This window comes from Marmota marmota, unplaced genomic scaffold (genome assembly GCF_001458135.2).
Source record: "Marmota marmota marmota unplaced genomic scaffold, marMar, whole genome shotgun sequence".
Classification (NCBI taxonomy): Eukaryota; Metazoa; Chordata; class Mammalia; order Rodentia; family Sciuridae; genus Marmota; species Marmota marmota.
Genome location: NW_025999932.1, coordinates 344,617 through 368,808, shown reverse-complemented (window position 1 = coordinate 368,808; position 24,192 = coordinate 344,617). Strand labels below are relative to the sequence as shown.

At 60.7% G+C, this 24,192-nt stretch overlaps 1 protein-coding gene across 3 annotated transcripts; it reads left to right on the top strand.

The window, feature by feature from the left end:
- Tmem255b (transmembrane protein 255B) lies at positions 1 to 24,180 on the top strand. Of its 3 annotated transcripts, none has more exons than XM_048800568.1 (8): positions 1 to 1,206; positions 7,105 to 7,167; positions 14,823 to 14,912; positions 17,118 to 17,198; positions 17,970 to 18,055; positions 19,797 to 19,956; positions 20,491 to 20,634; positions 23,867 to 24,180. In XM_048800568.1, the coding sequence occupies exons 1-8, from the start codon at positions 925 to 927 to the stop codon at positions 23,882 to 23,884; spliced, it is 924 nt and encodes a 307-aa protein (XP_048656525.1). In that variant the 5' UTR covers positions 1 to 924; the 3' UTR covers positions 23,885 to 24,180. The 3 variants fall into 3 exon arrangements, with proteins under 3 accessions (XP_048656525.1, XP_015339527.1, XP_015339528.1); XM_015484041.2 differs by having other exon boundaries at positions 6 to 1,206; positions 23,614 to 24,180; XM_015484042.2 differs by lacking the exon at positions 14,823 to 14,912 and having other exon boundaries at positions 6 to 1,206; positions 23,614 to 24,180.
- Positions 24,181 to 24,192: the final 12 nt, after the last annotated feature.

Below are 24,192 nucleotides of genomic sequence, written 5' to 3'. Positions count from 1 at the left end.
CTTGCCTGGACACGCATGCAGGGAACAAGCCTGGGCATCCAGGGCTCACTGAAGCCGAGGAGCGGCCTGGGGACTGGGTCTGGGGTGGCTGGAACTGCCTCCCTCACACCCAGAGGAAGCTCATGCTGCTAAGTGCACAGAGTCCCCTGCGATGGTTCGACTTACAGAGGACAAATGATACCACCGTCCCCGTGGGTCCTGCTCCCCAGTGTGGAAGGAGAACACTAGAGAGGCCCCTGAGGCTGCCCACGAAGCAGGGCTGACTTAAGAAGGGTCTAGGTGACTCTCCTGGGAGGGGAGGGGCCACAGCTGGTGTCCTGGTGTCCCCAGGAGCGAGGTGTCCTGCCTGCTCACATGTCCCGGGCTTCCTTTGCTCTGCTGCCCTCTCCCCTCCTCTCTGTCCCTCCTGTTACGTGACCAGGCCAGGAGTGCCCAGGGATGCTCGGTCGGAGGCCCAAAGGTGGGAACCAGGTGGGCTGAGGGGAAGGGCAGGGTGGAGCAGCCCTGGACACCTTAACTAAAGGCCTTATAGCTCCCTGTAGGGAGGGGCAGCTCCTGGGACAGGTGACCTTGGCCACAGGTTGGAGCTGGGGCAGGTTCTGGATCAGGGTGGAGGAAGGGCTCTGAGGGAGTTCACATTCAGTCCCTCAGGGGACAGTCTCCAACTTCCAGACGCACTCAGAACTGGCCTCCCTGGTCCGACTGACTCGATTTACCCATCTGTCCTGATGCCTGTCTAATTCTGGCTTCACCAGGACAGGAACTCACTGCGGTACAGCAGGGGCGGAGAGGGGGCAGTGCCAAGGGTCTGGGCTCAGGAGGCCTGGGGACAGTCAGGGCCTGGCCTGTTGTTGGCGATTCCCTGTGGGGGCCAAGGTGCTCCCTGCTCCTGCTTGGAGAAAGGCGAAGGAGGTGAGGGTGGGCATGTCTGGGAGGTGGTCCAGGGCTGGAGCCTGGGTGGAGGGCCCTGAGGAGGGTGCCCAGGCCCAGGTCCCTGCCTGGGTGGTGGAACTGAGGTGTGCCTGCCGCTTGCCCTCACCAGCCTCTCTGGTCCTCTGCACAGAAGGGTTTGCCAGAAGGAAGAGGACCTCCCTGTGGTTTGTGGGGTCTCTGCTCCTGGTGTCTGCCCTCATACTGACCATCGGTCTTGCTGCCACCACCAGGACGGAAAACGTGACCGTGGGAGGCTACTACCCAGGCATCATCGTGAGTCCCGGGTCCGTGGGGAGGCAGAGGGCAGGTCTTGGTGTGTCCATGGGGGGCGACCGGCCACACCAGCTCCACAGAGAGCTGGAGAGCCTACTGGTACTCTTGCTGGGCAGGATGACCCCCAGTAACCTCCATGCCCTACTCTGAGACAAAGACCAGTCATGGTTGCTGGTCAGAAGACCTTAAGACAGAGTGCTGTCCTGCACCATCCAGGTGGCCTGGGGGTGACCGCAGGGTCCTCAGGAGAGGAGGGCAGGCGGCGAATGTGGAGGAGAGCCATAGCCCAGGAGTTGGGAAAGACAGGGGCCTCCCTGGAACCAGGAGGGACCAGCTCTGCACCCCAGGTTTCATCCCACACGACTGGTACCCATCGGCTCCCCTGGGAAGATGGGCAAGTGCTTTGAAAGCCTCCTGCCAAGAGGCCAGCACTGAGGGTTCTGATGGTCATGCCACACTTGGGAACAGGAGAGCCATGTGCTGACGCCATCTCTGCCCACTGAGACATCGAGAGAGTCACATAGAAGGTCGCAGTGGCCTGCGACCCAAACACCAAACTCTCCAGGGAACTCCCAAGGGTGACTTTCACCTGCTGATATTGGTGATGAAAGTGGCCCCAGGGCCTGCAGCTTTCCGTGACCTCGGCTGACTGTGGAGTGGCTCTGGGCCTCAGTCGCACAGGAGCTCTTCCTGAACAAAGCCCTGCCCCAGAGGCATGCTGGCCAGATTCAGCAAGGTTGGCTCCTGCTTTGGACAGCTGGGTGTGCTCACAGCAGTCGCTGCATGCTCCCTACCTGCTGATCTAGCCGTGGCTGTTGCACCTTTGTCCCCTGTGCATCTGTGTCCCCTGTGCATTCGTGTCCCCTGTGCACCTCCGTCCCCTGTGCATTCGTGTCCCCCTGTGCATCCGTGTCCCCTGTGCACCTGTGTCCCCTGTGCATCCGTGTCCCCTGTGCACCTGTGTCCCCTGTGCACCTGCGTCCCCTGTGCACCTGCGTCCCCTGTGCACCTGTGTCCCCTGTGCACCTGTGTCCCCTGTGCACCTGTGTCCCCTGTGCATCCGTGTCCCCTGTGCACCTGTGTCCCCTGTGCACCTGTGTCCCCTGTGCACCTGTGTCCCCTGTGCATCCGTGTCCCCTGTGCATCCGTGTCCCCTGTGCACCTGTGTCCCCTGTGCACCTGTGTCCCCTGTGCATCCGTGTCCCCTGTGCATCCGTGTCCCCTGTGCACCTGTGTCCCCTGTGCACCTGTGTCCCCTGTGCATCCGTGTCCCCTGTGCATCCGTGTCCCCTGTGCACCTGTGTCCCCTGTGCACCTGTGTCCCCTGTGCATCCGTGTCCCCTGTGCATCCGTGTCCCCTGTGCACCTGTGTCCCCTGTGCACCTGTGTCCCCTGTGCATCCGTGTCCCCTGTGCATCCGTGTCCCCTGTGCACCTGTGTCCCCTGTGCACCTGTGTCCCCTGTGCATCCGTGTCCCCTGTGCATCCGTGTCCCCTGTGCACCTGTGTCCCCTGTGCACCTGTGTCCCCTGTGCATCCGTGTCCCCTGTGCATCCGTGTCCCCTGTGCACCTGTGTCCCCTGTGCACCTGTGTCCCCTGTGCATCCGTGTCCCCTGTGCATCCGTGTCCCCTGTGCACCTGTGTCCCCTGTGCACCTGTGTCCCCTGTGCATCCGTGTCCCCTGTGCATCTGTGTCCCCTGTGCACCTGTGTCCCCTGTGCACCTGTGTCCCCTGTGCACCTGTGTCCCCTGTGCACCTGTGTCCCCTGTGCATCCGTGTCCCCTGTGCACCTGTGTCCCCTGTGCACCTGTGTCCCCTGTGCACCTGTGTCCCCTGTGCATCCGTGTCCCCTGTGCACCTGTGTCCCCTGTGCACCTGTGTCCCCTGTGCACCTGTGTCCCCTGTGCATCCGTGTCCCCTGTGCACCTGTGTCCCCTGTGCACCTGTGTCCCCTGTGCACCTGTGTCCCCTGTGCATCCGTGTCCCCTGTGCACCTGTGTCCCCTGTGCACCTGTGTCCCCTGTGCACCTGTGTCCCCTGTGCATCCGTGTCCCCTGTGCACCTGTGTCCCCTGTGCACCTGTGTCCCCTGTGCACCTGTGTCCCCTGTGCATCCGTGTCCCCTGTGCACCTGTGTCCCCTGTGCACCTGTGTCCCCTGTGCACCTGTGTCCCCTGTGCATCCGTGTCCCCTGTGCACCTGTGTCCCCTGTGCACCTGTGTCCCCTGTGCACCTGTGTCCCCTGTGCATCCGTGTCCCCTGTGCACCTGTGTCCCCTGTGCACCTGTGTCCCCTGTGCACCTGTGTCCCCTGTGCATCCGTGTCCCCTGTGCACCTGTGTCCCCTGTGCACCTGTGTCCCCTGTGCACCTGTGTCCCCTGTGCATCCGTGTCCCCTGTGCACCTGTGTCCCCTGTGCACCTGTGTCCCCTGTGCACCTGTGTCCCCTGTGCATCCGTGTCCCCTGTGCACCTGTGTCCCCTGTGCACCTGTGTCCCCTGTGCACCTGTGTCCCCTGTGCATCCGTGTCCCCTGTGCACCTGTGTCCCCTGTGCACCTGTGTCCCCTGTGCACCTGTGTCCCCTGTGCATCCGTGTCCCCTGTGCACCTGTGTCCCCTGTGCACCTGTGTCCCCTGTGCACCTGTGTCCCCTGTGCATCCGTGTCCCCTGTGCACCTGTGTCCCCTGTGCACCTGTGTCCCCTGTGCACCTGTGTCCCCTGTGCATCCGTGTCCCCTGTGCACCTGTGTCCCCTGTGCACCTGTGTCCCCTGTGCACCTGTGTCCCCTGTGCATCCGTGTCCCCTGTGCACCTGTGTCCCCTGTGCACCTGTGTCCCCTGTGCACCTGTGTCCCCTGTGCATCCGTGTCCCCTGTGCACCTGTGTCCCCTGTGCACCTGTGTCCCCTGTGCACCTGTGTCCCCTGTGCATCCGTGTCCCCTGTGCACCTGTGTCCCCTGTGCACCTGTGTCCCCTGTGCACCTGTGTCCCCTGTGCATCCGTGTCCCCTGTGCACCTGTGTCCCCTGTGCACCTGTGTCCCCTGTGCACCTGTGTCCCCTGTGCATCCGTGTCCCCTGTGCACCTGTGTCCCCTGTGCACCTGTGTCCCCTGTGCACCTGTGTCCCCTGTGCATCCGTGTCCCCTGTGCACCTGTGTCCCCTGTGCACCTGTGTCCCCTGTGCACCTGTGTCCCCTGTGCATCCGTGTCCCCTGTGCACCTGTGTCCCCTGTGCACCTGTGTCCCCTGTGCATCCGTGTCCCCTGTGCACCTGTGTCCCCTGTGCACCTGTGTCCCCTGTGCATCCGTGTCCCCTGTGCATCCGTGTCCCCTGTGCACCTGTGTCCCCTGTGCACCTGTGTCCCCTGTGCATCCGTGTCCCCTGTGCATCCGTGTCCCCTGTGCACCTGTGTCCCCTGTGCACCTGTGTCCCCTGTGCATCCGTGTCCCCTGTGCATCCGTGTCCCCTGTGCACCTGTGTCCCCTGTGCACCTGTGTCCCCTGTGCATCCGTGTCCCCTGTGCATCCGTGTCCCCTGTGCACCTGTGTCCCCTGTGCACCTGTGTCCCCTGTGCATCCGTGTCCCCTGTGCATCCGTGTCCCCTGTGCACCTGTGTCCCCTGTGCACCTGTGTCCCCTGTGCATCCGTGTCCCCTGTGCATCCGTGTCCCCTGTGCACCTGTGTCCCCTGTGCACCTGTGTCCCCTGTGCATCCGTGTCCCCTGTGCATCCGTGTCCCCTGTGCACCTGTGTCCCCTGTGCACCTGTGTCCCCTGTGCATCCGTGTCCCCTGTGCATCCGTGTCCCCTGTGCACCTGTGTCCCCTGTGCACCTGTGTCCCCTGTGCATCCGTGTCCCCTGTGCATCCGTGTCCCCTGTGCACCTGTGTCCCCTGTGCACCTGTGTCCCCTGTGCATCCGTGTCCCCTGTGCATCCGTGTCCCCTGTGCACCTGTGTCCCCTGTGCACCTGTGTCCCCTGTGCATCCGTGTCCCCTGTGCATCCGTGTCCCCTGTGCACCTGTGTCCCCTGTGCACCTGTGTCCCCTGTGCATCCGTGTCCCCTGTGCATCCGTGTCCCCTGTGCACCTGTGTCCCCTGTGCACCTGTGTCCCCTGTGCATCCGTGTCCCCTGTGCATCCGTGTCCCCTGTGCACCTGTGTCCCCTGTGCACCTGTGTCCCCTGTGCATCCGTGTCCCCTGTGCATCCGTGTCCCCTGTGCACCTGTGTCCCCTGTGCACCTGTGTCCCCTGTGCATCCGTGTCCCCTGTGCATCCGTGTCCCCTGTGCACCTGTGTCCCCTGTGCACCTGTGTCCCCTGTGCATCCGTGTCCCCTGTGCATCCGTGTCCCCTGTGCACCTGTGTCCCCTGTGCACCTGTGTCCCCTGTGCATCCGTGTCCCCTGTGCATCCGTGTCCCCTGTGCACCTGTGTCCCCTGTGCACCTGTGTCCCCTGTGCATCCGTGTCCCCTGTGCATCCGTGTCCCCTGTGCACCTGTGTCCCCTGTGCACCTGTGTCCCCTGTGCATCCGTGTCCCCTGTGCATCCGTGTCCCCTGTGCACCTGTGTCCCCTGTGCACCTGTGTCCCCTGTGCATCCGTGTCCCCTGTGCATCCGTGTCCCCTGTGCACCTGTGTCCCCTGTGCACCTGTGTCCCCTGTGCATCCGTGTCCCCTGTGCATCCGTGTCCCCTGTGCACCTGTGTCCCCTGTGCACCTGTGTCCCCTGTGCATCCGTGTCCCCTGTGCATCTGTGTCCCCTGTGCACCTGTGTCCCCTGTGCACCTGTGTCCCCTGTGCACCTGTGTCCCCTGTTCACCTGTGTCCCCTGTGCACCTGTGTCCCCTGTGCACCTGTGTCCCGTGTTCACCTGCGTCCCCTGTGCACCTGTGTCCCCTGTTCTCCTGCGTCCCCTGTTCACCTGCATCCCCTGTGCACCTGTGTCCCCTGTGCACCTGTGTCCCCCTGTGCATTGTTCAGGACTGTGCCTGTACCATTGTCAACACAGCAAGCTCTAACAGGTGAAATCTCACGAGGTCCTGCACACGGGCCCTCTTCCAGCCTCTGTCCTGTTCCCTCGGGCCTTGGAAGTCAGCGCCAGTGGCTGTGAACATGCACCATCCCAAGGTTTTTGCAGACACCAAGACAGCTCGCATGGCGGAGTTTTTTGTTTCTTCGCAAGTTTCACTAATTTAACGTTTTCCTCCTTGGAGTTGCATTCGTAACTCTAGTGGGCATTTCCCAACTTCACTCTGCCAGCCGCACACGTCCTGGGCATGAACCAACTCTGTACTGACCAGAAGGAAGTTAGCTTCAGTGCAGGCAGGCCCTCTGCTCTGAGGCGCAAGGAGCTGGCTCCCACTGAGCCGCACGCGGGGCCTGCCCCAGGTACGCGGACGCAAGTCAATGCCGTTAACACACCAGCTCCTGAAGGCTCCCCAGGGACAGGTCCCTCTGAGCAGAGACCACAAGGCTCCTGTGGTCAGTCCCGGAGCAGGCAGGGGCGGAAGGCTGTGGAACTGCAAAGCGGGGGAGCCACCCCACGATTAGATGCTGCCGCCTCCTTCCAGCCTCAGGTGCCATGGAGACCAAGGTCTGCAGGGTCAGTGTGCATTTATCCAGTGGCCACAGAAGTGCCAGGTTAGACAGAGGCTGTCCACCCACAGCTGTCAAAGGGGTCCAGAAGAGCCTGCCCCTCTCTCCACATGGTCTGACACTGCCACCTGTGAGCTGTGAGCAACCTGGAGGCTCTGGAGGGTGGAGCACCCCCTGCTCCGCCCAGCTGGGCCCAGGGCCTGGCTGCCCTCTGCCCCGGGTGCAGTGCCAGGGCTCTGGGTGGCACAGCCTGCATGTTGAATGAGGCTGACCTGACTTCTCTCTTGCTTTTTCTCGGCTCTCAGCTGGGCTTTGGCTCTTTCCTGGGAATCCTTGGCATCAACCTGGTGGAGAACAGAAGACAGATGGTAAGGCATGCCCACTCTTCCCGGAGACTGGAGCAGCTCCGGCCCCGGGGAGGGTCACAGCCAGCTGGGTTCTGATGAGAGGTCCGCCTGCACAGCAGCCCTGGGCCCCGTGCCTTAGTCCGAGTGAGGCAGAGCCGCACACTGGCGGGGGGCTGCACTGTCCTCCAAGGCCAACTTCTTTGCTTCCATTTTTTAAAAAGCCTCTTTATGAGAAATAACCCATAAATGCACCCACTACACCTCCAGGGTCCCTACTGCCCTCTGAGACGTAGGCGCATCCCCCCCCCCCCGCCCCCGTCATCATTGGAGCATCTTCATGCCAACAAGAACCTGAAGCCTTCAGGTTCTGCCCACACCATCTGGCCCTAGCACCCGCTGACCACCTGGGGCCACCTACCCTGGGTTTTCACGTCAAAGATGACGTAGTGTGCCGTGTGGCGTTTGGTGTCTGGCTTCTTAAATCCAGCATAATGTTCTCAAGGCCCACAGCTGTGGTTTCGAGCCCCACCCCCTACCCCTGTGGTGTCAAGGTCCCCCGTGCTGTTGTATGAAATCCCCATGCTGTGGTGTTGAGGCCCCCCGTGCTGTGGTGTTGAGGCCCCCCGTGCTGTGGTGTCAAGGCCCCCCATGCTGTGGTGTTGAGGCCCCCCATGCTGTGGTGTCAAGGCCCCCTGTGCTGTTGTATGAAATCCCCATGCTGTGGTGTTGAGGCCTCCCATGCTGTGGTGTCAAGGCCCCCCGTGCTGTGGTGTCAAGGCCCCCCATGCTGTGGTGTCGAGGCCCCCCTGCTGTAGTAGGGTTAGAATTTCCTTTCCCTTTAAGGATGAGTACTGTCCCCTGTGTGGATGTCCCAGTGGTTGTGTCCCCTGGCCAGGTGAGGGACTTCACGATTGCCTAAGTGCAAATCTCTGTGCTTTCACTCTGGGTGTCCACCACGGCCAGGACGGCCAGGTCCTGTAGTGAATCATACTCAGTGGCTTGGGCACGGCCAGACGGTTTTCCAGGGGCCGCCCCGTTTGGCACTCCTCAGGCGGGTGAGGGCTCCAGCCTGCCTGCTGTCCTCCCCAGGGCCGCCTTGCCCTCCTCCCTGTCCTGGCTGAGGGAGGGTGGGAAGCCTCTGGCTTGGTGTCCCCGATGCTCCAACACCAACTCTGCTCCTGGGCTGGGTTCTGGAGAGACGTCCTGCGGGCCGCCTGCCCTTGGTGTGGGTTGCTTTCTTTTCCTCTGGAGTGGCCAGATTCAAGGCCCTGACCAGGTGTGAGAGTGGTGGCCTCGTGTTCCACCCAGCAGCTGGCTTCCAGGTCTTGATGGTGTCCTTCTTTAATTTTGGCAAAGTCTAATTCATCTATTTTTTCTTTTCTTGTTCACGCTTTTGGTACCATACCCAAGAGGCACTGTGAAGTCCAGGCCTGCGGTTTCTTAGAGGATGTCCTAGTCTCCAGGCTCCGCTGAGGCTCTGACCCACACGGAGTGGGGATTTGGACGTGGCGCGAGGAGGGATGGACGCCCACTCTTTTGTGTTCTTGCGGTTGTTCGCGCTCCACTCGTGGAGAGGCTCTTCTTTCTCTCTTGTCAAGACCAGCAGGTCATGAATGTGAGGGTTCAGCTCTGGGCTCTCAGTCCTCCCGTGCACACGTACTCAGTCCTCGGGCAGCGCCAGGCTGGAGGACGAGCTTGGTGGTGAGTGCGAGACGCAGAGGCTGCGCCCTCTGGCTCGTCTTCCTGGTCGGGATCCTGTTGGTGAAGCTGCTCCCTTATGATTCCAATGGGCACAGAATCAACTGGCTGACCTCTGCAGGGAGCCCACCGGGGCTCCTAGGGACAGTGCTGGACCTGGAGGTGGACGTGAGGATTGTCCCCTGGTAGCAATGTGGGAACACCAGACATTTCCCATTTGTTTAGGCTTTTAGTTTCTTTCAAAATCTTTCTGTTGTTTTTGGAGTGCAAGTTAAATTTGGCCAGATCTCTCCCCAGTGGGCTGAGTCTCTTCAAGTCCACGTGAAGGATGTCGCCTTCTTCGTTTAATGCTTGGATCATCCTCGCCTCTGGGTCTCGTGGGTTCGTCCTGTACCCTGTTGAACTCTGTTGCTTCCAATGGCTTTCCACTGATCCCTAGGGATTCCTGTCCACAAGATCATCACCTGCAGAGAGGAGAGTTTCTTCCTGCTCAGTCTGGCTTTGCCAAAAAAAAAATGTGGAACTCACAGGGGTGAGGTGGACCTGAACGTGGCCACAGCTGCCAGGGCCCAGGTCTCCTGCAGACAGGTCCTCGGCCCAGATCCCCTGACAGGGTCTCACCTCTTGGAGGTGTCCTGGGCTAACTGGGCATGTTGAGCACAGGTGCTGACTGCTAATCCCCTGTCCACCCTGCGGCATGGCACTGTTCAGGACCTCAGCTGTGCCCTGTGTGTGCAGATGAGCTGCTGCACGGGAGGAGGCCCAGAGCTGGGCCCACGAGGCCTCAAGGGCGGCCACGGTGCTCTTCCTTAGTAGCAGGTCAGGCGGCCGTCTCCGACATAGATCAGGAGGACTGTAGTGTTTCTAAGTGTCCGGATACAGAGGAACACGGCTTTCTTGGTGGCTTTATATTTTAGAATTCTACCGTAAAAATCATAAGCAAATGTGAAAGTAGACAAGAACAGAGTGAGCCTGGGCCCCTGTAGGCGAGACATGCTGTCAGCTCAGGGCCAGTCCTGCTGCGTCTCCCTCCGCTTCCTTCTTTCATCTGGAGGAACAAACCCCAGACCTGCACCGTGTCCTCTCCGAGGGCCTCCCTTTTGCTCTGCATGGTGGAATCTGGTCCTCAGACGTGGCTCCACCGTGATCTGAGCTGGCTACAGTGTCAGTCTCCAGAGACAGCCAGAGAACACCCCAGGGGTTGGGCCTGCTCTTTCTCCACTGATGGGCAGTTGCTCCTGCTGGCTCCAGGCAGCCACAGGCCATCAGTTTCACTGCCAGCTCTAGAGTCTGCCTGGTTCCTCACAGCCAGGGAGGCAAAGAGAGTGTGCTGGCTGCCAACCCCCGTCCCCATGCACGCACACACGCGTGTTCACACATGTGCATGTATACACTCTCACACATGCACACGACACATATGCATGCACACTTCCACATATGTGCATGCACATGCTTCCCCGCGTGTGTGTACACACTCACACATGTGCATGTATGTGTGCATGTGTGTGCATAATCACATAGGTGTGCACACACATGCTTTCACATGTGTGTATAGCACACTCATGTGCATGTGCACACAGGCTCACACACATGTGCACACAATGTTCTCACATGTGTGTTCGTGCACATGTGTGCACAATGCAGATACTCACGTGTGCACAACCTTGCTCACATGTGCATGTATGTACACAGGCAAGTGTGCAGAGAGGTTGGGGTGGCAGCACACGTGCCTTGCTCCAGAGCACTCTGCGCCTCAAGCCCTCCTTAGCCTCGGGCAGCCAAAAGGGTTGAAGGGCAGAGCTGTGGGTGCAGGATGGTGACCCCTGGGAGCATAGGGAGGGGTGGGGCCACTGAGAAGGGCAGTGTGGCCAGCCTGGAGGGGTCAGGAGGGAGGTGGATGGTATGTGTCTGTGAAGCCAGTCCTGGAGGAGAGGCATCTGTGTCCCTTCTGGCGGGACTCCTGGCCCCTCTGGCCAGGGGGGTTTGGGCAGGGGGCAGTGTGATGGAGAAGGGGTCTCACATCAGTAGGTGTCCCCGTCCTGTGAGGATGTGGGGTGGTAGACCGTCCGGGTGGCTGCTGGGGACTGAGTCCCCAGACCTGGCTGCTGCGGGTGGGTTTCACAGATGTCCCTGCCAGGGCCTCCTGGACGCCCGGGCAGCAGCTGCAGAGCCCACTTCCTGAAGTCCTTCCAGTGACACTTGCTAATGGATCTGTAGTCTGGGAGGCCGCGAGGAGGAGAGTGGCCTCTCCTGTTAGGAGGAGGACTGACTGCCCAACGCTGCTGTGGCCTGTTTGTCTGGGGACAGGGCACCCTGGACTCAGGACGGGGGCATGGGACAGCAGGCAGGCGTGATGAGCCCACAGAGCCAGGAGGGGCTGGCGTTTGGTTTCTGGGTCTGTTGGACAGCAAACTCGAGGGCCCTGGGGCTGAGGGCACCTTCCCCACTGAGCCATCCGGAGGCAGCCATCTGTCCCCACTGGCTTCCAGAGCCTCCTGGGGCCGCCTGGGGCCGGCTGGGCCACGAAGGTGAGGGTGCCTCTCGGGGAACTGGCTGGTTGTGCCGTGTGCCCGCTGAGCAGCTGGGAAGTAGCGCTCCCTCTGCAGCTGAGCCTCAGGGCCCGGGGAGGCGGGCTCGAGGTTCACCCGTCTTCAGGTCTTTCTCTGAGCCTCTGGGGGAGTGCCGGCCAGCACGGACCCGGGGGGGGGCTCCCGTGGGCAGTGGTTTCACCGACTGGGGGAACTTGCGTCTGGACAAAAGCTTTCTCCGCCGGAGTGACAGAGAGGGACCGTGCCAGTCCTGATGAGGCTGCAGGGACACCAGCATGGGAGCCAGGGGAGGAAGGGCTGGGGACGAGCTGCCCGGAGCAGGGGGGCGCAGAGGAAGAGGGGAGGGCCGAGGGGGAGCCTGCCACCTGCAGCCTTGTACCGCTATCCACGGCCACACAGGTGTCACTGGTGTGGAGGGTCGAGCTGCACCTTCAGGGTCCAGCAGTAGTAAGTGCTCCCAGTTTAGCTGGGACACTCAGGTGACATGAGAACAGCCCCACTGACCTGGGGGGGCTTCGCATTCTTAGCATTTCTGAGATCTTTGTCTCTTTCCACTGATGTGACACCTCAGGTCTTTTTGTCCTGGGTGACCCGCAGTGGCTCAGCTGAGCCCTGCCCAAGTGGCACTTCTGATTTGCTGGCCCAGGCCCTGGTCCTGGGTCCAGCTGCACTCAACTCCACTGCGTCCCTCTCTGGGGCCATCCTCAAGCAGCTGGTTGATGGAGGGCTTCCCCCGGTCAGAAGCCAGCCCTGCGACGACGCGTCCACAGCCATGTCCCTGGGGCAAGGCCAGAGGGGCCAGGGCTGCCCACCACTCACAGCTGTGAGTTCTGCCACAGCCCGGGCTCTCCAGGGGCGTCCAGAGGCCTTGAGGGAAAGGAAGGTGTGAGGTGGCACAGAAGTGGACATCCCTTCACACATGTGTGCACACGTGCAGCGTGCACACACACGTGTGTAAGCAGCCAGAGGACGGTGGTCGAACAGGCCCTGGGACAATTGCAGCAGGCTGAACACTGACAAGTGAGGGGACCCGGGCACCTTGAGGGAGCCCTGCAGGAGGTGCGGGGGCAGCGGGGCTGCCCGGGCAGCTCAGCACCTCTGCAGATAGCACCGAGGACACGCTTCAGCACGGCCCTGGCAGGCACTGGGGGAGGGGTAACAGCGCCCGCGGGGAGACCTTGTCAGGATGCCCGGCAGGCGGGAGAGAAGGCACCCCCCGGGGCCGGGTCCAGCAGGAGGAAGTGCAGGGCAGGTGGCCGCAGGGGAACAGGAGTTCAGGGAGCCTCTCGCACACGCAGGGCGGCCTGTCAAGATGGGGGCCTGGGACAGACCTGTGAGTGCCAGCTGAAGGTGGCAGGCTGCTGGCTTTCCTCTTTTCAAGGGGGCTTTCTAACTCTGACAAAACCCAGAAGCAAGAAAAGATGCACAGTGACCCGGGAAGACAAGCATCGATCTCTTGGGAAAGCATTTTAACCCCAATCTCAAGACACGCGACAAACTAGGGGAGATTGTGATAGGTCAGACTCAGGATGTGGCTGTGTGTGCACGCACACAAGTACGCTAATGTACACAGTATATGTGATTTTACGTGTATGTGTCTGCATCCAAATGTGTGCAATGCATGTGTGTGCACACATGGATTCATAGTATCTGCATGTGTGCACTGTGCACATGTGCATAAAGGTGTGAACCTGAGTGCTCATGTATTTATAGTATCTGCATGTGTGCACTGTATACATGTATATAAAGTTGTGAGCCTGTGTGCACACATGTATTTATAGTACCTGCATGTGTGCCCTGTACACATGTGTATGGAGGTGTGAGCCTGTGTGCACACATATGTTCATAGTACCTGCATGTGTGCCTTGTACACATGTGTATGGAGGTGTGAGCCTGTGTGCACACATATGTTCATAGTACCTGCATGTGTGCCCTGTACACATGTGTATGGAGGTGTGAGCCTGTGTGCACACATATGTTCATAGTACCTGCATGTGTGCCCTGTACACATGTGTATGGAGGTGTGAGCCTGTGTGCACACATATGTTCATAGTACCTGCATGTGTGCCCTGTACACATGTGTATGGAGGTGTGAGCCTGTGTGCACACATATGTTCATAGTACCTGCATGTGTGCCCTGTACACATGTGTATGGAGGTGTGAGCCTGTGTGCACACATATGCCTGTTGCATGCACACATGCCGCGACACAAGGCACACATGTAATGATGTGTGCATACATATTACATGTACACATAGACTCATGTGCCTCTGTATGGGTGTGTTGTGTGTGCACGCTTGCATGCTCTACAGCTTGAGGCACAAGGCCCAGAACCCAACAGGAAGCATAGAGGTCAACAGCTAATTCACAAGAAGTCACAGGAACAGCCCTGAACAAAGGAAAGGACATTCAAACTCACTCAGAATCAGAGAAACCTAAATCATTATTATTATTGGTCCTGGGGATTGAACTCAGGGGCACTGACCACTGTGCCACACCCCAGCCCTATTTTGTATTTTACTTAGACACAGGGTCTCACTAAGTGGCTTAGCTCCTCGCTACATTGCTGAGGCTGGCTTTGAACCTGTGATCCTCCTGCCTCAGCCTCCTGAGCCTCTGGGATTACAGGTGTGCGCCACCGCGCTTGGCAGAGCAACACAAATTACAGCTCACTAAAGTGCTATTTCTTGCTGCCACGTGGGCGAAGGTCAGAAAGCACAGCCACCCCAAGGTGGGGGCTGAGGAGCAGGGCCCATGTGTCAGGGTGCAGAGCTGGGTGACCTTGAACCGTGACCAGATCCTTGGACCTTGAAGGACAATAGTGCCAAGAGTGCTTCGTGGCCGAGGAGAGGTGCTCTGGTGTCAGAAGGTGGGAGCTGGCCAAGTGCAGGTGCAGGACAAGGCAGCGGTCACTGCCAGCCGAGGTGAGGCACCTGATGCAGTGCTCCAACGTGGAAGAGCAGGTGTGCGGAGCTGCTCACAGAAGCTGTGTGTAAGCCAGGAGCGCACAGCGGGCCCTGGAGCAGTCCAAAGAGGAGGCCGCAGACTGAGGGAGCGCCCACAGGGGGCATAGTCACAGGTGTGCAGTGGGCTGCTTCATGCTCCTGGCTCCCCGAGCACAGGACTCGAGTGTGCAAGGTGCACGTGCTACCTGCACAAGGCCTGCGCCAAGCACGGGTGAGGGGGCGTGAAGTGGGAGAAGGCTGCACGGGTGTCCCAGGTCGTGGGTGCAGGGTAGGGACTGACCCTATGAAGGGTGGTGACCCTCAGGCATTCTGCTGGGCCTGGCTGGATCAGGGTTGGGGGTGATGTGCATGGGAGGGTGCAGGGGCAGGTGAAAGGAGGAAGGAGGCTGACTCCAGGCGACCAGGGTGCTGATGGGAGGTCCTTCTGTGGAGCTGACCACTCCTGCTTGTCCTCTGCTTCCAGCTGGTGGCCGCCATTGTGTTCATCAGCTTTGGTGTGGTCGCAGCCTTCTGCTGTGCTGTCGTCGACGGCGTGTTTGCTGCACAGCACATTGTGAGTAGAGTCCCCACCAGGGTGACAATGGCTCCAAAACCAGGCGCCACAATGACAGTCACAGGAGGGAACAGAATCCGCTCTCCTGGGGGGACATAAATGAATGAAGTGGGCTGTGGTGAGCTATCCTGCAGCAGGACACCATGAGACAGATGGGAAGGGTGCTGCAGGAGAGGAGTGGCCGCAGGTGGACACACTGAGGGGCACAGTGGAGTGGGAGAGGAGTGGCCGCAGGGGGACACACTGAGGGGCACAGTGGAGAGGGAGAGGAGTGGCCGCAGGGGGACACACTGAGGGGCATACATGGAGCGGGAGGGGTGTGATCGTCAGGTATGACACATTGATTGGCACTTGATGAGTCGGATGGACTGCTGACCTCTTATATTCCCCCATGACCTTGCTGATGGTGCCCAGGCTGGACAGGAGACCATCTGACTCAGTCCACCCTGGTGAGGCCCCTGGCAGTGCAGGACTCCCCATTACTGAAAGAAGGTCTTCCCAGAGACTGATGTACCATGATGCTTCTGAGACACCATCGTCACCCAGAGTCACTTCCCACTGGGACATGTGCCACGGGGTGAAAACCCACTGACCGCTGTCCCTGAACACTGTCTGGGGTGGGAAGCCATTCTCGCACGTGATTGGGCACCTCCTGGATTGGGTGTGAGGCATTCTGGCCAAACTGTGTCGGAGCTATCCCCCCCTCTCCAGGTGTGAGAGCCTGTCCGTGTGGGGGTGTGACTGACCACTGACCCTGAGACCAATCACTGACCCTGACCTTGGAATGCTGCCCCCCTTGACCTTCATTGGATGGAATTTTCCCCTGAATTTCTAGTTCCCCAATAAAAGCCCACTCCCTGCGTGCTCTCTCTCTCTCCTGCTCGTCATGAGTAAGCCTTGCTGCCCCACCGGGTGGCTCGAGGCGAGACCCAGAGAGGGGAGAGCCGTCTCGGACCTGGTCATAGGAAAAGGTAACTGAGTCTGTGTGTTTTACTTTGATCTCACTAGTTAACTTCTATGCCACGAACCTCTTTAAGGAAACCAGTGTGCTGGTCGCCTGGTGGAGTCTGGGAGCTCTGACACTGCCGGTCCGAACCTCCCATGTCACACCTCCTGGCCACCTCTACCTCTGCACACCTGGTGTCTGTCCTGCGTGTTCTTATGCCCTGGTCCTGGCATGGTGTCCCTGAGGAAGAGGACACCACCATGACAGAGATGTGGCTGGGTGAACCGAGAGCGGGCCTGGTGTGTGCCACGCCCCGGCATCTGCTGCTGAGGGGCAGGAGTGGTTTCCTCCTCCAGCACGACCAGGGCTGCAGACGTCTGTCTGGTCAGAAGGAGGAGTGTGAGAAGTGGAGGAGCACAGTAAGAAAGCCAAACATGGCCGGGCCCTACCTCCTCCACAGATGGCATGGCTGGTGGCATTTCTCCGCTTTCCTGTAGCTCTCAGTCAGCTCTGCTACAGCAATCGTACGCATTTTGCAACCGTTGGTTTATGGCTCTGACTCTCTGACTGGTCTGTGAACCAGGCCGGAACTCTGCTGTATCTCGGCATCCTTGGGTCTGAGGCTGCTGTGCTCCATGAACGTTGGAGACAGGCGGATGAGACCATCGCGTGCCTGTGGAGTGGGTGGTTCGGGACCCATGGAAAGATGGATGTTTGTAGGTATGGAGGACTGACAGATGGAAGGATGATGGATGGTGGATGGGTGGGGTGGTTGGGTAGGTGATGATGCGTGGGCGGGTGGATGGGCAGATGGAGGGAGGGATGGATGATGGAGGATGGATGGATGGATGTGTAGGTGGTGATGCACAGAGGCATAGGTGAGTGAATGACTGGATGAACAGGTGGACAGCTGGGTGGGTGCTTAGATGGGCTGGTGGGATGTCTGAGTGAAATCCCTCTTGTTACCTTCCAAAGTAGAAAACAACAGTTTTTCTCTTAGGAACAGAGCAGGAGTCAGGTGTCTGTGGTATGGTGAAGCGCTGTCACCCTTCTCCCTGGTTGACTGGTGGAGAAGACCTGTCAGTCCAGCTGAGTGGCCCACGGGTGCTCCTGCGCTGGGGCTTCCGCTGCCCTACCTCTGCACAGGAGCCAGCTATCTTCTCTGGCAGGCTCCACTGGGGTTGACCTCTGTCCTGTGGGCCCTCAGCAGGCAGGTCTGAACCGCCTCGACCGTCCTGATCAGGATTTCTTCTCTCTAGGAACCACGGCCCCTCAGTACAGGAAGATGCCAGTTCTACTCTAGTGGGGCAGGATACCTGTACGACGTCTACCAGACAGAGGTGAGCTCTGCCTGGCACTCGGCTTCCCTGGTGGAGCTCTGTCTGGTCACAGGGTGACAGTTTTGATGAAGGAGGTCTTCCTGTAGCCCTTCCCACTGTGAGGCGGCGAGATGTTCGTGCTCCAGGATTGTTTCTGGGCCAGCTGTGCCATGTCCACGTCCTGTATGTTCTTTGGAACCACAGCTGTGACACACGGAGCTGAGGTTCATTTGTGCTGCCCCGTGTGGCCTTCTAGTTGGCATCTGTGCTGGCTCAGCGCTGCAGCGAGGCCCTGGGGTGACAGGGCCCGCTGTCTTTCCTGGGCTGAGGACAGCTGCAGCGTGGTCTCATACCAGCTGAGGGATGCCAGGAATGACAAGAGCACTTGGTGGCCTCAGGTTGGAGGCCACCACAGGTGCACACGTGGCTTACGGCAAGTCCACATGGCTGTCCATACCGGGGCCACCGCTGTCTCGCACTCAGCTCCATGTGGCTTTGTCTGGCCCTCCTGTGCCACTGCTGTGGAGGTTCCTTAGTTTAAACAAACATGGCCTCTCAAACTGAGTGTCAGCGTCCGAGGAGGGGCAGAGAGTGGCCACCACCACTCCAGATCCAGAGAGGTTGTCCAGTGCTTAGGGCATCTTGGAGAGAGGCGTCTGTGTTTCACACCAGCAAGGATCTCCCTGCTGTGCCTAGAGGGGGAGAGCCCTGAGAGGATCAGGAGGGTCTTGGCATGAGTGCAAGGACAAGGAGCCAGGACCCCGATGGACCTGATAGTCCCTCTGTTCCCAGGTCACCTGCTACTCTTTCAATGGCAAGTGCCAACTGAAGGTGAGGAGTAACACCTGCTACTGCTGCGACCTCTACACCTGCGAGAGGTGAGGGTGCCGGGGTGGCCCCACACGCGCCCACACATGTGGGCACTCGGCAGCCGCAGAGCGAGGCCCACGTGGTGGCGCCTGCCAGGGGTGTGTCCTCCCCTCCTGGCAGGCTTGTCCCTTCCCTCACTCTGCACCCGATGCCTAGTTAATGTGGGCAAAGGCACTGAGGTTCCTCAGCCAGGAGCTGAGGCTCAGGGCCTGCCCGGGGAGGCCTTGCCCTCCTCTGCTTGTCACCTGCTGCCACCAGGGTAGCCACCAGCATGACCTGGCACTGTCCCTTCTCAGGGCTAGAGCCCCTGGTGCCGGAGTCAGGGCCAGAGAGTTGGGACTCTGGGTGTGTCCTCTGCACTGACCAGAGTACCCCAGGAGGAAGCCTCCCTGGTCAGGCCTGCCAGGTGCAGAAGGACCCGGGACAGCCGAGGGGCCCGCAGGGCTTGAGAAGGGTGCTGCCCCTGGGTAGGGCGCTGGAATCTCCAGCAGGTGGCTGGCGTGCTGCTGTGCCAGGGCCACTGTGCCAGCGTGGGCTGCCTCTGTGGCCTGTCTGTGCAGCTCGGGGACCTCTCCCTCCCGCTGCGTTTCCCCTCTGGGCTTGGAGGGAGGCTCCAGCAGGTCTGTTTGAAGCCTGGCTGTGCTACTGCCACTGTCTCTGCAGGAGGCCCTGAGGACCCCGAGGACCATGGAAGCCTGGCCTGGGGTGGCTGCAGCTGGGCAGCACGGGGGCTCCTGGGGTGCGGTCTTCTTGTCACCTTGGAAAGAAATGCCAGCACTTCAAAAGGTGCCCTCTCACCGCCCCTGGGCTTGAGGGGGCTTTATTGGTGGGGGACAGGGCAGTGCCCTCAGTTGCTGCCAATTCCAGGTAGAGCCGGAGCCAGGACAGGTCTTGCTGATGGGCAGCTGCAGACCCACCCCAGGGTGGCTCCCAGCTTGGGAATGTGTGGTGGCCAGGCGCCCTTTTTTGTGCTGCCCATGAGCTTGTGGAAGCACCCCCAACCCGGTGCTAGGCAGTGAGGCCACTGCTGCCTCTCAAGACACAGGCCTGGGTCTCGGGGGCTCCACCTGGGAGCAGCCTCTCTGGGGAACCTGAGGGGACACCCTGCAGGAATGCCAATGTGGAATATACGGGGTGCAGCTTTCCTGGGCTTCTGCCCTCTGGAGGCAGGGTGCCCACCCCGCAGCAGCTGACCCCAGGTGCCTCCGCCACACACCAGCCCTAGCCCTGCACACGGGCCCCTGCCCAGGAGGGCGAGGGACCCCTCAGGCATCGCCTGCCAGGCCCGCGAGGCAGAGAAGGTGGACATCAGCCCCTGCTGGCTGCCTGTCCTGCTCAGCCCAGTGTCACTCATGGACACCACGACCTGCCTCACCAGCTCTCAGTGCAGCCCGAGTCCAGGGCAGGGGCACAGGTGTGGCGAGGCTGAGAGGCAACTGGGCCTCCACGGCTGCAGGATTCATTGAGCCTACTCACTGGGTCCTTCCCAGAACTGACCAGGCCTATAGGGCAGTGTGCACCAACTCTGGCTTCTCGGACTCAGAGGTCTGCACAGGAGCTGGTGTGGCTCTAGTGCTAACTTCTTCCCCAGATCTCATTGCCCAGATGTGAAGTCACCTGGCCACAGTTCGGCCCTCAAGGTGGTCACTGGGCACGGGTCACCGGGACCTCGCCCTGACCCCTTGGGGTAGTCGCCTGGCCATGTCCCAGCCCACGGGGTGGTCATGCTGTTTCTCCTGTCCTCTGCAGCACAGAGCCCTCGCCCACCTACTACGAGTTTGTGGGAGTGAGTAGTTGCCAGGACGTGGTCCACCTCTACCGGCTGCTCTGGGTCTCGATGGTGCTCAACGTCTTGGGCCTGTGTGTGGGCATCATCACAGCCGCCGTCCTGGGGGCCTTCAAGGACATGGTGAGTGGCACCGTGTGTTTCCAGCCAATGGTCAGGGTGTGGTTCCTTCTGTGGGCTCCCTAACAGGAGCACGCTGGGCCATCTGGGCGGCGGCCAGCACCCATAACCATGGTGTGTGGGGACAGCTGGTGCTCACTGCCAGCTTGCCACGGAAACGTCCGCCTCAGCCCCTTACAGAGCCCCTAAGTCCACCTTTGCCTCAGAAGTAGCCACACCCAGTCCCCACTTAAGAGATGAAGCTTAGGTCACCCGGGTCACCCGGGGTGTTGACGGCAGCCTCCAGGTGGCAGGTCTGGGCTGGTTTAAGTCGGCTGCAGGCCAGAGGCCCCAGGGTGGCCACCGGCTCTTTCCAGTGTGTGGACCCGCTGCTCAGGCCCGTGTGCTTCCAGGGCTTCTATTCCCAGAAAGCCCTGTGGAGCCAGGGGAGGTCCAGCCTTCCCTGCAGGCTCCCACCTGCCCCGGGTGGGAGTTCCCCTCCAAGGAGCTCTGTCAGATGCCCGGGGTGCAGCGCCGACACCTTCCCTTCTCCCACAGGTCCCGCTCTCCCAGACGGCCTACAGTCCACCTCCTCCACCTCAGATCCTCTACAACCCTGCCCAGCAGATCTTGGCCTACACAGGCTTCTGTCCATCGTCCCCCACGGTGCCACCCTGCTCGTCCTACCCACTGCCCCTTCAGGTAGGTGCGTGCCACCTGCATAGCCAGGTGTGTCCTGTGCACAGTGGTCACTGGTGCTGGCTGCTGCCCAGATGGTGCAGGGCCTGCAGGTGGAGGAGGACCACCCAGGTGGTGGTGAGCCCGCTGGGGGCCACACAGGCCGACGTGGCGTCTGGGGCCTTGTTGCTGTCCGTGGCCCTGGCCGTCGTGTCGTTCTGCCAGCTCCTGCTGTTTTCTTCCTGGCTGTGAGCTGTCCCACCAGGCCAGAGCCGCTGAGACACAGCTGTCGCCCTAGTGGCTGGACGCCCACAAGCACAGCGCAGCGAGGTCATCAGGCAGAGCACAGGTTTTCCAGAGCCCACCACCTTTCCTACAGGATGGCAACTTCACAGGGTCTGTCCGAGCAGTGCTGTGGGCCCGGGGCCTCCGTGAAGGAGGCGCCATACTCTCCTGTAGGCAGGGACATTGCCTCCCTCGGGTCCATCTTGCCTTTGGCTGCTGCACGTGTGGGGCTGTGGTGGCCATGGTGAAGCAGGCCCTGGTGGTCCAGCGGGACCCTGACTCAGTGCCTCGGCACTGGGCCTCTGGGGTGTCATCATCTGGCAGGCTTCTGGCCACTGCAAGGTGTTGGACAGGCCCTGGTCTCGGCCCTTGTGAGCAGGGACTCCCGGTTGTGACCATCGAAGCCATTTCACATGCTGCAGCATCTCTGGGGCAGCGGGAGCCCTGCCCCACCAGAGCCGGCTTCCTGTCCTGTGGAGGCTCCTGACAGCCTGCTGACTGGGCTTCTGGCGGTCAGTGGCAGCCGTACCTGCAGACTGCGCGTGGGTGTCCTGTGGCAGCAGGCATCCCAGGCGCTGTGGGCAGCGGAGCCGAAGTCAGGTCTTCAGATGCTCCTTGAGGAGGCCTGCACCCCAGCAGCAGATGGGTAGGAGGTAAGACCCGAGAAGAGAGTGACCACGTGGGACATTGTGTGTACCCTAGCCCTGGCCGTCTGGAGCAGAGGGTCCGTTGAGGCTCCAGGAACTGACTCCATGCAGCGGCCAGGTGTGAGCTGCACCTGAGAGCTGGGAGACCGTCTCAGCTCCAGGTCTTAAGGAGATGCGGTGGCAGTATGTGGCTCCAAAGCAGGTGTGGGACTGGCATGTGGGACCGGAGCAGAGATCCCATCAGGTGTTCTGCCAGGGACGCGGCCAGCTGTGGCTCAGGGATGTGAAGCCTCTGTGCTGGCCCCTCCTGCCCCTTCTCTCTGTGCCTGAGTCTCATCTGGAAATGAAGCCAGGGCCATGCCCTGGGGCCCTTGAACTCAAGAGGAGAGGCCAATGCAGGGTCCTCCGAGGCTGGGGAGCTGGTCCAGGCTTGTGAGTGACCGCTGGAAGGATGTGCCAGAGGAGCCCCTGGTTGGCTCCAGGGCTGGCCCCCAGAGGCCAGGTGCTCCTGCCCTGGGGAACCCCAGGCCGCCTCAGGGCAAGACCTGGTGCAGAGGGAGTCTGCCATGGCTGGGATGGAAGGTGCTGGTCAGGTTCAGAAGTGACGAGATGTTGGCCAAGGACCCTGCAGTGTGGTTGCCCACCGTGGAGGGCCCGTTTGAGCTGTGGCCTCCGTCTTCCCCGTGAGCTTCTCCACACCTGCCTTGGGGACAACAGTCCTGGCCCTATCACAGAAAGCGCCTGTCCGCTAGCTGCAGCCACGGGCAGGGGCTCCACCTGGCCTCCTTGCCTCATCTGCGGTTTTGCTGGACACAGGAAGATGCCACATCCTGCCCTGGCAGGTGCTCCCAGGGACACAGGGGCACCAGGAACACGTGATGCAGCTCAGCCTGCCTGGCCAGTGCCCTCCCTCCTGACACCTGCTGCCCACGAGCAGTGACCAGGGATGAACTGTTCCCCAGCCCAGTGCTCCTATCTGGGTGGGCCTCGGGCTGCTAGATCTTGGTGCCTTCTCTTGGTAGAGTCTGTCTGGGGGAGCACAGAAGTCCCTCCCCAGCCTGGATGCCCACCTGGGCCGTGACCCTGCTCTGAGAGGCAGTGGCCCAGGCAGGAGCTGAGCGTGAGTCTTGGCCGGGACCTCTGTGGGCTGGGGTCCTCCAGGCAGGAAGTGGCCCCTTCATCCCGGGGCAGACCTGGGCGTCCGGGAAAAGGGACTGCTGAGCATCTACCACCAGCAGATGTGGCTTGCCGTGGACACGTGGAGATAACCAGGCCTGGGAGGAGAGGGCAGCCTGAGGAGCCGCATCTCCTCGGAACAGCGAGCAGATGCTCGGTTCCCGCCAAGAGGAGAAGGGAAAGGAAGTCTTGAGTGCTCTGCTGCAGTCCTGAGCCAAGCCTGCAGCACAGCCCCAGGGCGGAGCGGCCCCTGGACAGGGTGTGAGTCGGAGCAAAATGAACATTGAAAGGCTCCTCTTCCACACCCAGTGGGTTCCCGAATGAGTGAGGAGGGACTGGGAGAGGCCGAGCTTCACTGGAGTGCTGGAAGTCCACCCTGTGTCGGGCCTGTACCCGGCGAGGCCCCTTCTATGGGAACTTCCTCTGTGGTTCCTGGGGCGTCCTCTGTGGTCCTGGGGCATCCTCTGTGGTTCCTAATGTGGGCGTGTCCATCTCCCCATCTGCTGATGCAGTCCGCCATCACTGTGCTGTGCTTGTCGATTGCCTTTGTTCCCCTTGGAGTATCAATTGTTTTGTGGGCCTGGAGGATGTGGCTCCTGCCTTCCCCTAACCTTCTGTGTCACATCATGGCGCTCTTCTTGCTGGCCTGCAGGAGAGGAGGCCCACAGAGGGAGGAGCTTGGAGCACTTCCTCAGGGTCTCTTCCGTGGCTTTGGGAGCAGTCTGTGCCCATGAGCTTCCAGCAGGGCTGACTCTTGGCCCCTCTCTTTGGGCCTTTCCTGGCTGATGGCTCCCTTGGACCCTGTTTGGGTGACCCCGGGTCTGCACGGGCGCTGTGCCAAGGTGGGCTGCAGGCAGGTCCCCTGCTGACTGAGGGTGCCTCTGTTTAATTGCAGCCCTCCGGCATCCTTTTGGCCTCAGCCTCCACTGACCTCCATCTACCCGAGGACACGCAGCCTCCCTCTCAGGGCTCCCACCACGGGCCTCCAGCCAACGCTCCAACACCCTGCGTGCCAGCCTACTTCCTCCCTGGGGAGAAGCCACCCCCCTACGCACCCTGACTTCGGGGTGGCAGATTGGAAAGTATCTTGGTTTTGCTTGTTTTTTAAAAAAGCTAAGTCTGGAAATCCTGCTTCTGACCTCCTACAGAGCTGGAGAGCTTTCTGAAGGCTGTGCTCTCCTCCCTTCAGGGACCCACCCTTAGCCAGGGATAAAGGTGACAGCTGAGCCAGCTGACCAGAGCCTGCGGCGGCTCTGCTTGATTCCCCTCTCAGCGCGAAGCCAGCGCCCCACACTCAGCCCCAGCCTCCTCTGCTGAAAGGGGCTGCTCAGAAATCTGCCTTCACTCACGGAACCAGAAAGCCACTCTCTGCCTTCCTCTCAGTCAACTGGCTGTTATCATCATTCTGCAAGGGGAATGCAGCTTGGTACATCACTGAATGAAGACCATTCTTTTAAGGAAAGGTGTCGTAGAT

What these genes read in the sequence shown, in the direction of transcription:
- Tmem255b (XM_015484041.2), top strand. Translation starts at nt 925, where the DNA reads ATGTCTGGGAGGTGGTCCAGGGCTGGAGCCTGGGTGGAGGGCCCTGAG. An exon ending in TGTTTGCTGCACAGCACATT is followed by an intron (nt 14,913 to 17,117) that starts GTGAGTAGAGTC and finishes TCTTCTCTCTAG; the next exon opens with GAACCACGGCCCCTCAGTAC. An exon ending in CCTACCCACTGCCCCTTCAG is followed by an intron (nt 20,635 to 23,613) that starts GTAGGTGCGTGC and finishes GTTTAATTGCAG; the next exon opens with CCCTCCGGCATCCTTTTGGC.